At 50.0% G+C, this 12,387-nt stretch overlaps 1 protein-coding gene across 6 annotated transcripts in view; it reads right to left on the reverse strand.

Annotated features, from left to right (window-relative positions):
- Cacna2d2 (calcium voltage-gated channel auxiliary subunit alpha2delta 2) overlaps positions 1–12,387 on the reverse strand; it is a 133,723-nt gene that overhangs the window by 59,593 nt on the left and 61,743 nt on the right. For all 6 annotated transcript variants that reach the window (XM_026383848.1, XM_026383847.1, XM_026383852.2 and 3 more), the window contains exon 3: positions 3,502–3,618. In XM_026383848.1, the coding sequence (XP_026239633.1) occupies positions 3,502–3,618 (117 nt within the window). The remainder of the gene's footprint in view (positions 1–3,501; positions 3,619–12,387) is intronic.

Consider the following 12,387-nt stretch of genomic DNA (forward strand, 5'->3'; position numbering starts at 1 on the left):
GCTACTGGGGCTAGATTTTGTGTCCCTATTTGTACAGAGGGGGAAACTAGGGCCTGGGATGGGAATGGTCTGAGAGCTCCAGTCGGGGCAGGAATAGGGTCTGTCTTCCCTGCTGCAACCCCAGCACCAGCACAGGGCCTGCCACATAGTTGGCCCTTGGTGAACACTGGTGACTAAATGGAGGGAGGAATAAAACAATGAAGAGATACTTTTGTGAGAAAGGAGCCATGAGCCAATACCCCAGCTGGTAGGACCAGTGCCCTGATTTGGGCCCAGCTCTGCCCTCAGTGCACATAAGAACTAAATAAAGCACCTTCTTATCCTTCCTGGGATTCAAGACCCTAAAAGAGCCATCCCTGGTTCAGAGGTCCCATCTCCTTGGATAGTTGAAGTTCCAATACAGGTTTGCCTCCATGTGTCCAAAGCTCAGGTCCAACATATTTCCTGGACCTGGGGATGCTACTTGTCTGAGGTGCAAGGCCCCTAATCTGGCCTGCTTTTGTCTGACTCTTGGCCCCAGAAACTACCCTGTACAACTTGGAGACCCATCCAGTTGTCCCTGATTAGATGAGACAATGAACTTCTGTCCTGTGTTGCTCTGCTCCCTCTTTGCAAGCCACAAATTAAAATTCCAGACCAGAGCAAGGGATTTAAATTGGATTATTGGATAGGGTCCAGGGAGACAGGAACAATGGAGTGGGAAGCGAGGGTCCAGCACCCCCAATACCCCTCCTTCCATGCGTACACAGGCTGCAAACAAATGTGAAAAAGAAGAAAGAGACCAGAACTTGATTAAAAGCAAATTCAAAACATAATGAAACTCAGAGCTCACTTTGAACAATTAGGACCAAGGAGGAGGAAGGGTGGCCCCCTCTTTCCTCTGGCCGTATGAGAAGAGGCACCTTGTGGGCCTGGAACCAGAAGCAGGAGATCACTGGCCAGGAGAGAGCTGGGAGGGCAGGAGCTGTGACCTCAGTGCATATACCTCAGGGATAATATGGGGAGCAAGGGCCCAGCTCAGGATCAGAGAGACTTGGGTTCAAATCCTGGCTCTGCCATATCCTGTCCTGACACATGACATCTCTTGAGTTTGTGCACCCCTCTGTGGAATGGGGTGGCAGGGCCTCCCTCTAGGGGTTGCTGTGAGAATGACTTGTGGACTGAGCACATGGTGGGTGCAGTCAGTGGATATGCCTTTTCCCATTACTCTTCCATTGAAATAATTTGTAGTTACTGTATAGGCCACAGGCTGGGCTGTAGATTCGGTAGAAAGGAGATGTCTCAATTGGCAGGGCAGGATCCAGAACATGGGTGCAGGAAGAGGGTAGAGACTAGGACTCCAGGCCTTTGGCTGCAGCTCCCCAGGGAATTCCCCCAACTCCTCACCAACTATGAGGATCAACTGTTTCTCTATGGTTGGTTAAGGGACTTGGAAAAGTCTCTAGATGGTGACTGGTTCTGAGCTTCCTATGTGGAGAGCTGGTCATTGCCACCACTCATCTACCCTCCATGAGCGGGGAGAGACCTTCAGATATCACTGAGGCTGCTACTGAAGCTGAAGACTTTATCTCCTCCAAGTACAGCTTGTTTCCCCAACTATCTTCCCACACCTGCCACCAGACGGTCTTGAAGGTCAGTTGGGGCTGGGACCTCTGAGCCCAGCACTGAGTCCCCTGGATCCACACTGGATAGGAGGCCCTCAGAGTCCATCTTCTCTGGACTCCAGGCCCTAGGAGACCAGACTCTCCTTCTTCCATGATGTCAGGACACATAGGGATGGGCAGGGGACCCCATGATGAACAGCAGGGACAGCTCCTGGAGAAGGGGACTCTAGTTCTCTCATGGGGCCTAGATGTTGTGTAGGGGGTCTGAGCTGGGATGGCAACCCTGACTTGATCCTGTCAGGACCCTGGTCTGAGCAAGTGTAGACTTGCTCATTTTTTGAAAAACTTGGCTCATTTTTGGAAAATATTGAGATATAATTTTAAAATATTTTTTTATTTGTTGATGGACCTTTTTTTTTTTTTTTTATTTGGAGCGAGCACTCTACCACTGAGCCACAACTCCAGCCCGAGACATAATTTTTATTAGTAAATTCACCCTTATTAGGGCTGGGGTTGTGGCTCAGAGGTAGAGTGCTCGCCAACCATGCGTGAAGCACCGGGTTCGATCCTCAGCAGCACATAAAAATAAAATAAAGATACTGTGTCCCCCCTATAACTAAAAAAAAATAAATATTTAAAAAAATTAAATTCACCCATATAAAGCATACACTTCAGTGGTTTTCAGTATATTCAGAGTTGCACAACCATCACCACAATCTAATTTTAGAATATTTTCATCACTCCCAAAGGAATCCTGTATTTATCAGTAGGCCTCCTATTCCCTCCCCTCCAGCCCCAGCAATCACTTTCAATTTCTGTGGATTGCCTTTCTAGGACATTTCATAGGAATGGAATCACCCAACATGTGGCCTTTTGTCACTGGCTTCTTTCGTTGGCATGATATTTTGGAATTCATCCATGTTGTAAGTGTGTATCAAGACTTCATTCTTTTTTATTGGACTTATCTTTTTTGTTGTTGTTGTTGTTGTTGTTGTTTTTTAGCTCAGGTCTCACTTTGTTGCCCAGACTTGAACTTGTAGGCTTAAGTGATCCTTCTGCCTCAGCCTCCTGAGTAGCTGGTACTACAAGTGCGTGCCTGGCTCATGGACTCAGCTTCCTTTGATACAGGCTAGGGCAGCTGCAGGTGTGCCTCTGATCTTGATACAGGCTAGGGCAGTTTGGATACCTCTGGCCCATTTATGCATGACCTGCCCAGAGCCCTCTGCAGTTCCAGACACCTCTCCCCACCTGCTGTTCCTGGGATAGGCTGAGTAGCAGGAGTCTGCCTGCTGTGTCAGGGTAGTCCAGCAGGTCCTGCTACCCAGGTGAATCTGAGGGCTTTGGAGATTATAGATACAACCTCTCTGAGTATAGATGGGGATGACCAAGGCCCAGAGGGGATACAGAAACATTCAAAATCTGGGGCAGAGCAAGAGCTTCGACCTTCAGCCTTACATGGTCATGGCATTCTTTGTAGGGCATCCAAGGGCCCTCAACACTCTCCATCAGAGCCTGCAGCCCACCCCAGGGGTGGAGATTCCACCATCAACAGGTTGCTGTCCTGGCCAGGGACTCATCCAAGATACCACCATAAACAGACCTGAGGGCCTACAGGAATGGGAGGACCCTAGGCCCAGCAGAAGGGAGGGATTGGGATGTCTGGATCTGAGACTCCAGGTCCCCGCTTCATGTGGCTGACTCCAGATAAAACTGTCCCGCTCCTGCCACAGCTGCCCATAATCCATGATGGCACAACTCCGTTGATGACACCCTATCTAAATTCAGTGGACCAAGGGCTATGCAACAAAGGAGGATTGGGACAAAATTGCCCTTCCAGTCAGGACCACTCCACTTGGTCCTCCCTTAATGCCTCTCAACTCCCAACACACAAACCTACCTTTAGGGCCTGCACCTTCCTGTCCAGTAGGCTCTCGATATCCCCTGCCACCTTCTCCACCAATTTCTGAGGCTCATTCTCCTGCACCTCAAACAGGTTCCGGTTATCTTTGTAGATCTGGAAGGAAGCAGAAGTCAGAGGTAAAGCCAGAGTGGTTGCACACTCCCATACCATGGGCCCCCATATACTCTTTGCATAGCTCCATTCAGCTGAGCCTTCACCCCCACCCGCCCTGACTTTGGCCACAGAGACAGTATGGAGTCTAGCGCCCTCACAGTCTCAGGGAAGAGGCAGGGCTGGTGCTCTATAACTTGCATCTGGGATGAGAGCCCAGTTTGGGCTGGTTGATGGCTAGTGGTTATACTGGCTGAGTCCAAGTTGTCACCATCTTGTCTGTGCCACAGGGTCCCCTCTTCAGGGACCTTGAGCAGCACTCATTAACTAGCTCAGAATGGCTATGAACAGCAGACAGGGAAGGGTGGGTTGGCAGAGGTGGGAGGCAGGGCATGGGAGGAGATGGAGCCAATCAGCACACACTACATGGCCACATATCAACACAAAGATGATCTCACACCTGTGTGTACACACATACACCCACGTGTGAATATGCACGTAGTTGCTGCTCCATATGGCCTGGGGCATCTGTACTCCTTTCTGCTGATGTGGCCCCGGGGCATTTGCAATCACTGTGGTGGGAGCTCTGGGTGCCCCTCAGGGTTCCTTTGTCATTCAGGGCACAGATATGGGGGCAGGGAATAGGGAACAAGGAGCATGTGAGGGGGATGAATTTGCCCTTTCCTTCTCAGAGGGTGGAACTGTGGGCATGTGCATGTGCCAGCACACTGAGAAAGGGGGCCTAGGTCCTCTAGACACAGCCAAGGGGCTTGTATGTATGTGAGTCTTAGGAACAGTTTTCTGCAAGTGTCCCTCCCACTTTTTTTTTTTTTTCAGTACCAGGGATTGAACCCAAGGTATTCTATCACTGAATATATCCCCAGCCTTTTAAAATTTTTAATTTTGAGATAGTATCTCACTAAATTGCCCTGGTTGGCCTTGAACTTGCCTCAGCCTTCCAAGTAACTGGGATTACAGGCGTGTGTCACTGTGCCTGGTCTCTGCAGGCATCTTTGTTTGTGAGTGAGGTCTTGGGTGTGTGTGTGTGTGTGTGTGTGTGTGTGTGCTCATCTTACATTCCTGTGTTCCTAAGCCTGGTCAGATCCATGTATCCATTCAGGTGGCCTCAGGAGTCCTGTGCCCTAAGTTGGTTTTTTTCACCACCAGAGGTCACAGGCCAGACTGCCATGACTGGGCCATACCTCCAGGCTGTGCAGAAGTGAAAGGACCTGGAAAGAGAGGAGGTGATGAGGGGGAGATCAGGAGATGACAGAGGCAGCTGATGAGAGACAGACAGTCAGGGAGAGATAAGGTCAGAAGAGTGACACAAGACAGTGGAGAGATAAGGCCTCTGTCAACTGATAGGGGGATGGGCTGGGGGTTGCTACAGCCAGAGCCCCTGCCCTACTGCCCACCTAGCACCCAGCAGTCTGAGGGTTAAAAGCACAGCACAAAGCAGACTCAGGCAATCTTCTCCTCCTCCCGCCACCCCCATCTCTCCCAGCTTCTCTTTGCTTTTTGTCCTTCTCTTAGAACAAAATAATTTGTGGTGAAGTCGCTCCTTCCTGCAGAGCAGTGGCAATTAGGGGGCGAGTTGTGGGGCCTGGCTACACAGCCAGAGAGGACAGCGGCCCCAAGTGGGCACCAGGACAGGTTGTTCTCCAGGCCTCAGGCCCTGCCTCAGGACAGAAGCCCTCTGATGGAAGACAGTGATGGAGGCAGGGGACATGGTGTGGGGGAGCGGAGCCTGAGGGGGTCACAGGGAAATGCAGTGCTTTACTGTTGAGGAAACAGGATCAGAAAAAGGAGAGGACAAGTCAAGGCCATATGAGAGAGTGGCACATCCAGGGCCCCATCTACCTTGACCCATTCTTCCCAGGTTTTGTTACATTCAAAACATCTCCTTTCCCTTGCCTGGGACCACAGCCCCTGGGTGTGTTGTGGTCATGGTTTCCTTCTCACTGGCTTAAGCCTCAGCAAAGTGGTACCCCAGGCCACTTGCACCAGCAGGGGGCGCAGCTGCCTGGCTTCTTCAGGGCCAGAGGATTAAGTTCCCATACCTTAGACTCTCCTCCCTGTCAAGGTCATTCCCAGGATCTGAGGAATATGAGTCTACTGACACCTTTCCTGGGGAGACCTAGAACTCTCTCCCCGGAGCCCAGGGTGCCCTTTGAAGCCTTGCATGGCAATTGAGCTGAGGCTTGGGGCCTGCAGAGGAAGATCACTAGGAGTCAGGGCCATATCCAAGGACACCAGGTGACACAATGGCTTAGAAGCTGAGATGCTGCCAAAAGTCACCCATTTCTGAACCTCAGGGTCCAATATATTAAATGAAAATGGCAATTCTCATCTCACAGGCTGACAGAGGACAGCCCAATTCATGCCTCAAGAACCCTGTAGTGGGGCTGGGGCTATGGCTCAGCGGTAGAGCACTCTCCTAGCTCATGCGAGGCCCTGGGTTTGATCCTCAGCACCACATAAAAATAAATAAATAAATAAAATAAAGGTATTAAAAAATGTAAGCATGATATATTAAAAAAAAGAACCCTGTACTATTGTTGTTACTGATATTGTTTAGGGTTTCCAGAATTCTGCAGAAGCCAACTTGGTCGCCCCATCCCCTCCATTCTCTCACAGCTAGATCTGCACGCTCAGGGCTGTATAAAGCTATCAGCTTCCATTCCTGAGTAGGCAACCTCAATCTCCTGAGGTCTGCCCACTTCCAGCCCCATTCCCTCTTTTAAGGTCCCTCCCCCAGCCACCCTGTTCTTGTCCCCAACACTTAGGCCTTAGCCCTGGAGGTGATAACTGTGGAGCCAGTGATAACTAGGGAGCCTAGACACCAGGTCGCCACTGATGGAGCACAGCCAGTCAGTTCCTTTCCATCTCTCCCCATGCATCATGTCTGTGTGCAACTGATACTCAACAAATATATATGTCGGATTCCATGTTCAATAGCAGAGCTCTGGGATCTGTGTTTCATTCCTTCACTTTTGTCTGAAGTTGTGAGAGCCCCTGGAGCCCAGAGATGTCTCTGCTATACTTTCTCTTGTTCCACTTCTACTATCTAAGAACCATGGCACCTTTCTGTTGACCTCCCATGCCAGTATTTGGGACCTCTCTGTCCTACTGACCTGTCATATGCCTGCAGGCCTTGGGTCCCTGGCTCATGCTGATTCCCACTGCATTACTTTTGCTCATGCTATCTCTGCTTCTACTGCCTACCTAAATCCTCTTTAGAGTGAAGGCAGAGAAGTGGGTTGGAAGCAGTTTTGAATAAGATGAGGGCAGAATCCAAGAATGGCATGGGCTGGTCAAGCTGCTCAGCCAAGCCTGTTCCTGATCTTGAACAAGCCTCTGAGATGTAACAGTCCTTGAATGGCAAGCCCCTTATGTTCACCCTTCTAACATTCTCCTGGATCTGCTCCAGCTGCTCTGTCTCCTGGGCAGGTCCTGAGCTGAGCCCCAAGCCCCAGGGAGAGATCCAAGTGATATAGCCTAGCAGATGGCCCCACCTTGGGAGATAGGTCATTTCTATAGTGATGTGGTCCAGGGAGGTCCTTTTCACTGTGGTCCCTGGCAGGGAACCCAGGAGAGCTTAGGGCAACTCCAAAGCCTGGACTCTGCCCAGGGCTAGCTCCTTTCAAGGCCCAGCCCTCAGCACTGCTCCCAGGGATCAACTGGGAAGTGGCAGAAAGGACAAGGCACACATGGTACAGATCCTCAACAACCATAGCAGGACCACATGCTCATTGGTGTCCTTGGCCCAGAGAGTTGATTGGAAAAACCCAACAGCTCCCACAGTGGTGCAGCCTGAGAGGTCCTTGTTTCTGCCCAGGCATCTGGATGGAGGAGAGAGATGGAGACTGCAAGTTCACAGGCTGTTGAAGCTGGAAGTCAGTCATGATAGGGAGGAAGAGGTGGGGCTTCATCCCCAGGGGAAGGTAGGATGGTGTTGGGGCAGGGCACCAGATGCAGACAGGTGGGCATGTGGGGGAGGGCAGGAGACAGTAGCAAAGGGGCTGAGGAACAGGGAGACCAGGGGTGGCTGGGGTCATGAGAGGCAATTTAGGGGACCGTTTGGAGCACCCTACTAGTTATAAAGATCTATCCCTTCATCTCTGCATGTCCCACCTCCCTCCAGTGCTGCTCTGACCCCAATTGTCTCTCAGCTCCAGCAATTCTTTTGTTAAGCATCATGTGCAGCCAGCCTTCTGGCCCAGAGATTTTAAGAGAATGAAATCTCCTCAGGGGCCCCAAACCCGCTGCTCAGCCTCCTGCTTCCCTGGGAAGTTCCACATAAACAAGAAGTGAGCCTGGAGAGCATTTGCAGGAATGGAGGCCTTGGACAGGAAGCCTGAACCCTTGTAGGGCAGAGGGAGCCAGCCTTATCCTTCTAGTTCCTGACGGGGAGAGGTGGTGGAGCTGCTACAGCCCTAAGATGCCAGGAACACAAAGATAGCCCCTACAGTAGCCCAAAGGCCTCAGGACAAGTGACACGGAAAGGCCCCAATCAGAGGGCATTTTGCAAAGTCCTAGCAAGCCAGCAGCAGTGAGGCCCAGACCTGAGCCAGCACCCAACCAGCCCAGGGTGAAGATGAAGGTGGCACAGGAGAGGGAAAGGAGCAAGAGGAAGGGAAAAGAGAGGACAGATCATCCTCACCACGGGAACAGCCCTGTTTGCTGTTGAGCATTGGCTGGGATGGGTGCTTTACATACTTGGCCTCAATGATCCCCAACAACCATTGAGGAGGATCTAATGGATCTCTCCATTTAGGAGGTAGGACACTGGGGCCCAGAGAGGTGAAGTCCCATACAGAGCTGGATTGATGATTGAAAGCCTTGGCTTTAGGGCACACCTGTGTAGTTCCACCCCTGTATTTATATATCCCTGAACGTGAAGGTGAGGCCTGTGGAAAGGGGACATAAAGTGAACTGGGGATCAAGCCAGCCTGAAAGGGGACTGAGGAGGACACTGATGCTAAAGGACTAGTGACAGGTAAAATGGCCATTCTAGAGGGGAGGAGACAACGGACTCACAGAACCAGCCTGATCACTAACCAACCACCCAACCTGGGAGTGAAAACAGGCACACTCCCGAGCCATCTCTCTGCAGTGAAGGTGAACGGGCCCTCATCTCTGGAAAATTAAATCAGAAAGAAGATGGAACAAGAAACATTCGATGCAGGCTCAGCCTTGCTGCTGTCTTCTCAAGGACCAGCCTCATCGTGGGGCTTGGCCACGTGCTCCAGCATCCAAGCACCCATTCTAAGTCTCAAGATATGATCCCTGGGTGGTTAACTGTTTTCCACACCTCCTCTCACCATGCCTCTTTGTGTCTGCTCTTTGATTTCATAAGGGGCAGACAAGTGGGCATCTTAACTGCCCAGTCCCTCAAGCCAATAGGTCCCTAAACGGGAGGCCAGCAAGTAACTGGAGATAGTGGACTAGACCTCCTTAGGTCCCATGACATGGGCTCATATACTGGGGAAGGAAAAACCTGTGGGTTGGAGGTTGGAGGGCAGAGGTCACCTGCCCTCTGATTGGTCTGTATCAGAGATCTGGAAAGCCTTAGGAGGATGGCTTATATTGACTCAGGGACCTTGTGTTGGGCCAGAAAGGAGGCAGCAGGAGTAGGGGACAGGTAGTAACCAGTTTGAGGACCCTAGCCAGGCAGGGCAGATCCAGGGCCAAAATCCCTAGTCTTTCCCCCACTATGCTGTTTACACAGCCTCCTGTTTTTGTTATTTGGTACCAGGGATTGAACTCAGGGGCACTTAACCACTGAGCCACATCCCCAGCCCTATTTTGTATTTAATTTAGAGACAGGGTCTCACTGAGTTGCTTAGGGCCTTGCTAATTTGCTGAGGCTGGTTTTGAACTTGTGATCCTCTTGCCTCAGCCTCCCAAGCTTCTGGGATTACAGGCATGTGCCACCATAGTCTCCTATTATTTATTGAAACTATTGATATAATCACTAATCACCTTGGAAAATGGGAGGATTGATGGTGTAGCCATGTGCTTGGGGTTCCTTTCCCATTGAGAATACACAGGGCAGATCTGGAATAAGCTGCATCCTGGTGGAATGGAAGGGCTGCCTCACACTGGGCATGTGGAAACCCTCACTTGGCTACTCTGGGGAAACACCAGCCACTGGACTGTATGTTATAGAAAGTTCCCCAGGAAGCCCCCTTCCCCCAGTAGGCAGGACTTAAAGTAGAGCCAGGGCAAGGGGTCCCTGCCACTCATTTACAAATTACATTAGCTGCTGACTCTTGCTGGCTGCCACAAGAGATTCCCATGTGGCCATGCTGCCACCATCCCATGGTGGCTTGGTTCCATGGTGAGTCATCTATATATATATGTCCTGTCACAATCAGAGTTTGTACGCGGTGACATTGGTTATCATGTTGTTAATAACTTTCGTGTTGAGCAGGGCCTGCCTGGGATGAACACACTCTCTAGGGGGAGTCACAGATGGGTTATAACTGGACAATTACAATCTGGCCAGTGTGAGATATGGGGGGGGGGACACACAGGCAGAGTGGGAACAGAGAGCAGGCTGCTGGCCTGGCTTCCTTGGTCAGATGCAGACATGGCTCTCTTGGGTTGGTGGCCCATTAAGGACACTGTTTTCCCCAGACTCACCCCCTTACATGTCTTTACATTCCCATGGGGGCACTCTGCCCTCATGCCACAGGCTCTTATTGGGGATAGAGTCTAGGGCAGGGGAGAAGGACCCATTGGTTCCATGATCCCCTGGCCCCAAGAGGCAGCTTCTAGCAGTTTTTGCTAGCAGGTTTCCCCTTCACAAAACTCACAGGGGCATGAACCCACCCCCCACCCCCCCCAGCAACGCCTCCCTGTTTTTAAAGTTAAAGTTTAGTTGACTGTCATCCATTACTGCAATTAGTACATTATGTCTAATTATGCAATTAGTGTAAAAAGTGCACTTGCCGCTGAGAATGGGAAATTACGCTGCCTCGTTACGCTGTAAAATCCATGTCATAAAAAGGCTCAATCTCTTGTTTTTCAAAAGACACAAAACCCAACACAAAACAATAAACCAAATCCTCCCAGCCGAGCTGGGGCCAGTCTGTGCCAACCTGCCCACAGTGGCCCCAGGAAGACCCCTCTCCACATGAAGTCTGCAAACCAGAGGAACAGTGAGTACAAGGCCCATTCTTGGGTACAGCCCTGTCTTTGCTCCCCTGAAACAGATGTGAATTTTCCAACTGACTAAAAGCTGTAGCACTCTGATTATCCTTGGGCTTGCACTGAGGCCTGGGTCTCATGTGAGAGCAGTTCTGGAGGGCTCTGGCCACCACTCTAAACACAAGAGAACCTTTATCCAGGGTTCCCGATGGTTACTGTGAACAGAGGGGCATATTCCACTTGAGGAAAACAGGAGGAACCTTCTCACACTCCAGGATTCCAAACCCTGGAAACCTCACCTGGGTAAGTAATGAGCTTCTTGTCACCTGAGGATAGCTCCATCTTCCCCAGGCCCATGCTGCTCAGACCTCTTTACCTGCTTCATATTCATGCTACAGGTCAGCTGTCAAGGACCAGCACAGTGGCTGAACTCCAGGCTGCCACAATTAGGTAACAGCATTCCCATGGCCATGTGCCTATGTGATGCTCACAGTTTGTGAGTTTATTTTCCCTAAGTTCTGGCTCCCTTGGTGGTCAAGATGATGTTCTCAGGACAGACAGTGAGAAATGAATCTAATGGGGGGGGGTGTCTCCCTACTATTAAGATGATGACTCCAAATGATCCAGCCCCACTAATGGGGGGCAGTGAGAGGGAAGACTGCAGGGTCCCTCCTGACCTGGGCCAGCATTGGGTACACTTCTATGTACCTCAAAACCAAATGCTATAGGGATAAAGCCACCTAGGACCCATCTTCAAGGTCACACATTAAAGTTCTAGCATAGGCCATTTCATGCCTGTTGAAGAACCCCTGACAGCAAACTAAAAAGTTTTTTCTCAGCAAAAGAAACAATAAGAGAGATAAACAGGGAGCCTACATCCTGGGAACAAATCTTTACTCCACACACTTCAGATAGAGCCCTAATAACCAGAATATACAAAGAACTCAAAAAATTAGACAATAAGATAACAAATAACCCAATCAATAAATGGGCCAAGGACCTGAACAGACACTTCTCAGAGGAGGACATACAATCAATCAACAAGTACATGAAAAAATGCTCACCATCGCTAGCAGTCAGAGAAATGCAAATCAAAACTACCCTAAGATACCATCTCACTCCAGTAAGACTGGCAGCCATTAGGAAGTCAAACAACAATAAGTGCTGGAGAGGATGCGGGGAAAAGGGCACTCTTGTTCATTGCTGGTGGGACTGCAAATTGGTGCAGCCAATCTGGAAAGCAGTATGGAGATTTCTCGGAAAGCTGGGAATGGAACCACCATTTGACCCAGCTATTCCCCTTCTCGGTCTATTCCCTAAAGCCCTAACAAGAGCATGCTACAGGGACACTGCTACATCGATGTTCATAGCAGCTCAATTCACGATAGCAAGACTGTGGAACCAGCCTAGATGCCCTTCAATAGATGAATGGATAAAAAAAATGTGGCATTTATATACTATGGAGTATTATTCTGCATTAAAAAATGACAAAATCATAGAATTTGGAGGGAAATGGATGGCATTAGAGCAGATTATGCTAAGTGAAGCTAGTCAATATTTAAAAAACAAATACCAAATGACTCCTTTGATATAAGGGGAGTAAACAAGGACAGGGTA

This window comes from Urocitellus parryii, chromosome 2 (genome assembly GCF_045843805.1).
Source record: "Urocitellus parryii isolate mUroPar1 chromosome 2, mUroPar1.hap1, whole genome shotgun sequence".
Taxonomy (NCBI): Eukaryota; Metazoa; Chordata; class Mammalia; order Rodentia; family Sciuridae; genus Urocitellus; species Urocitellus parryii.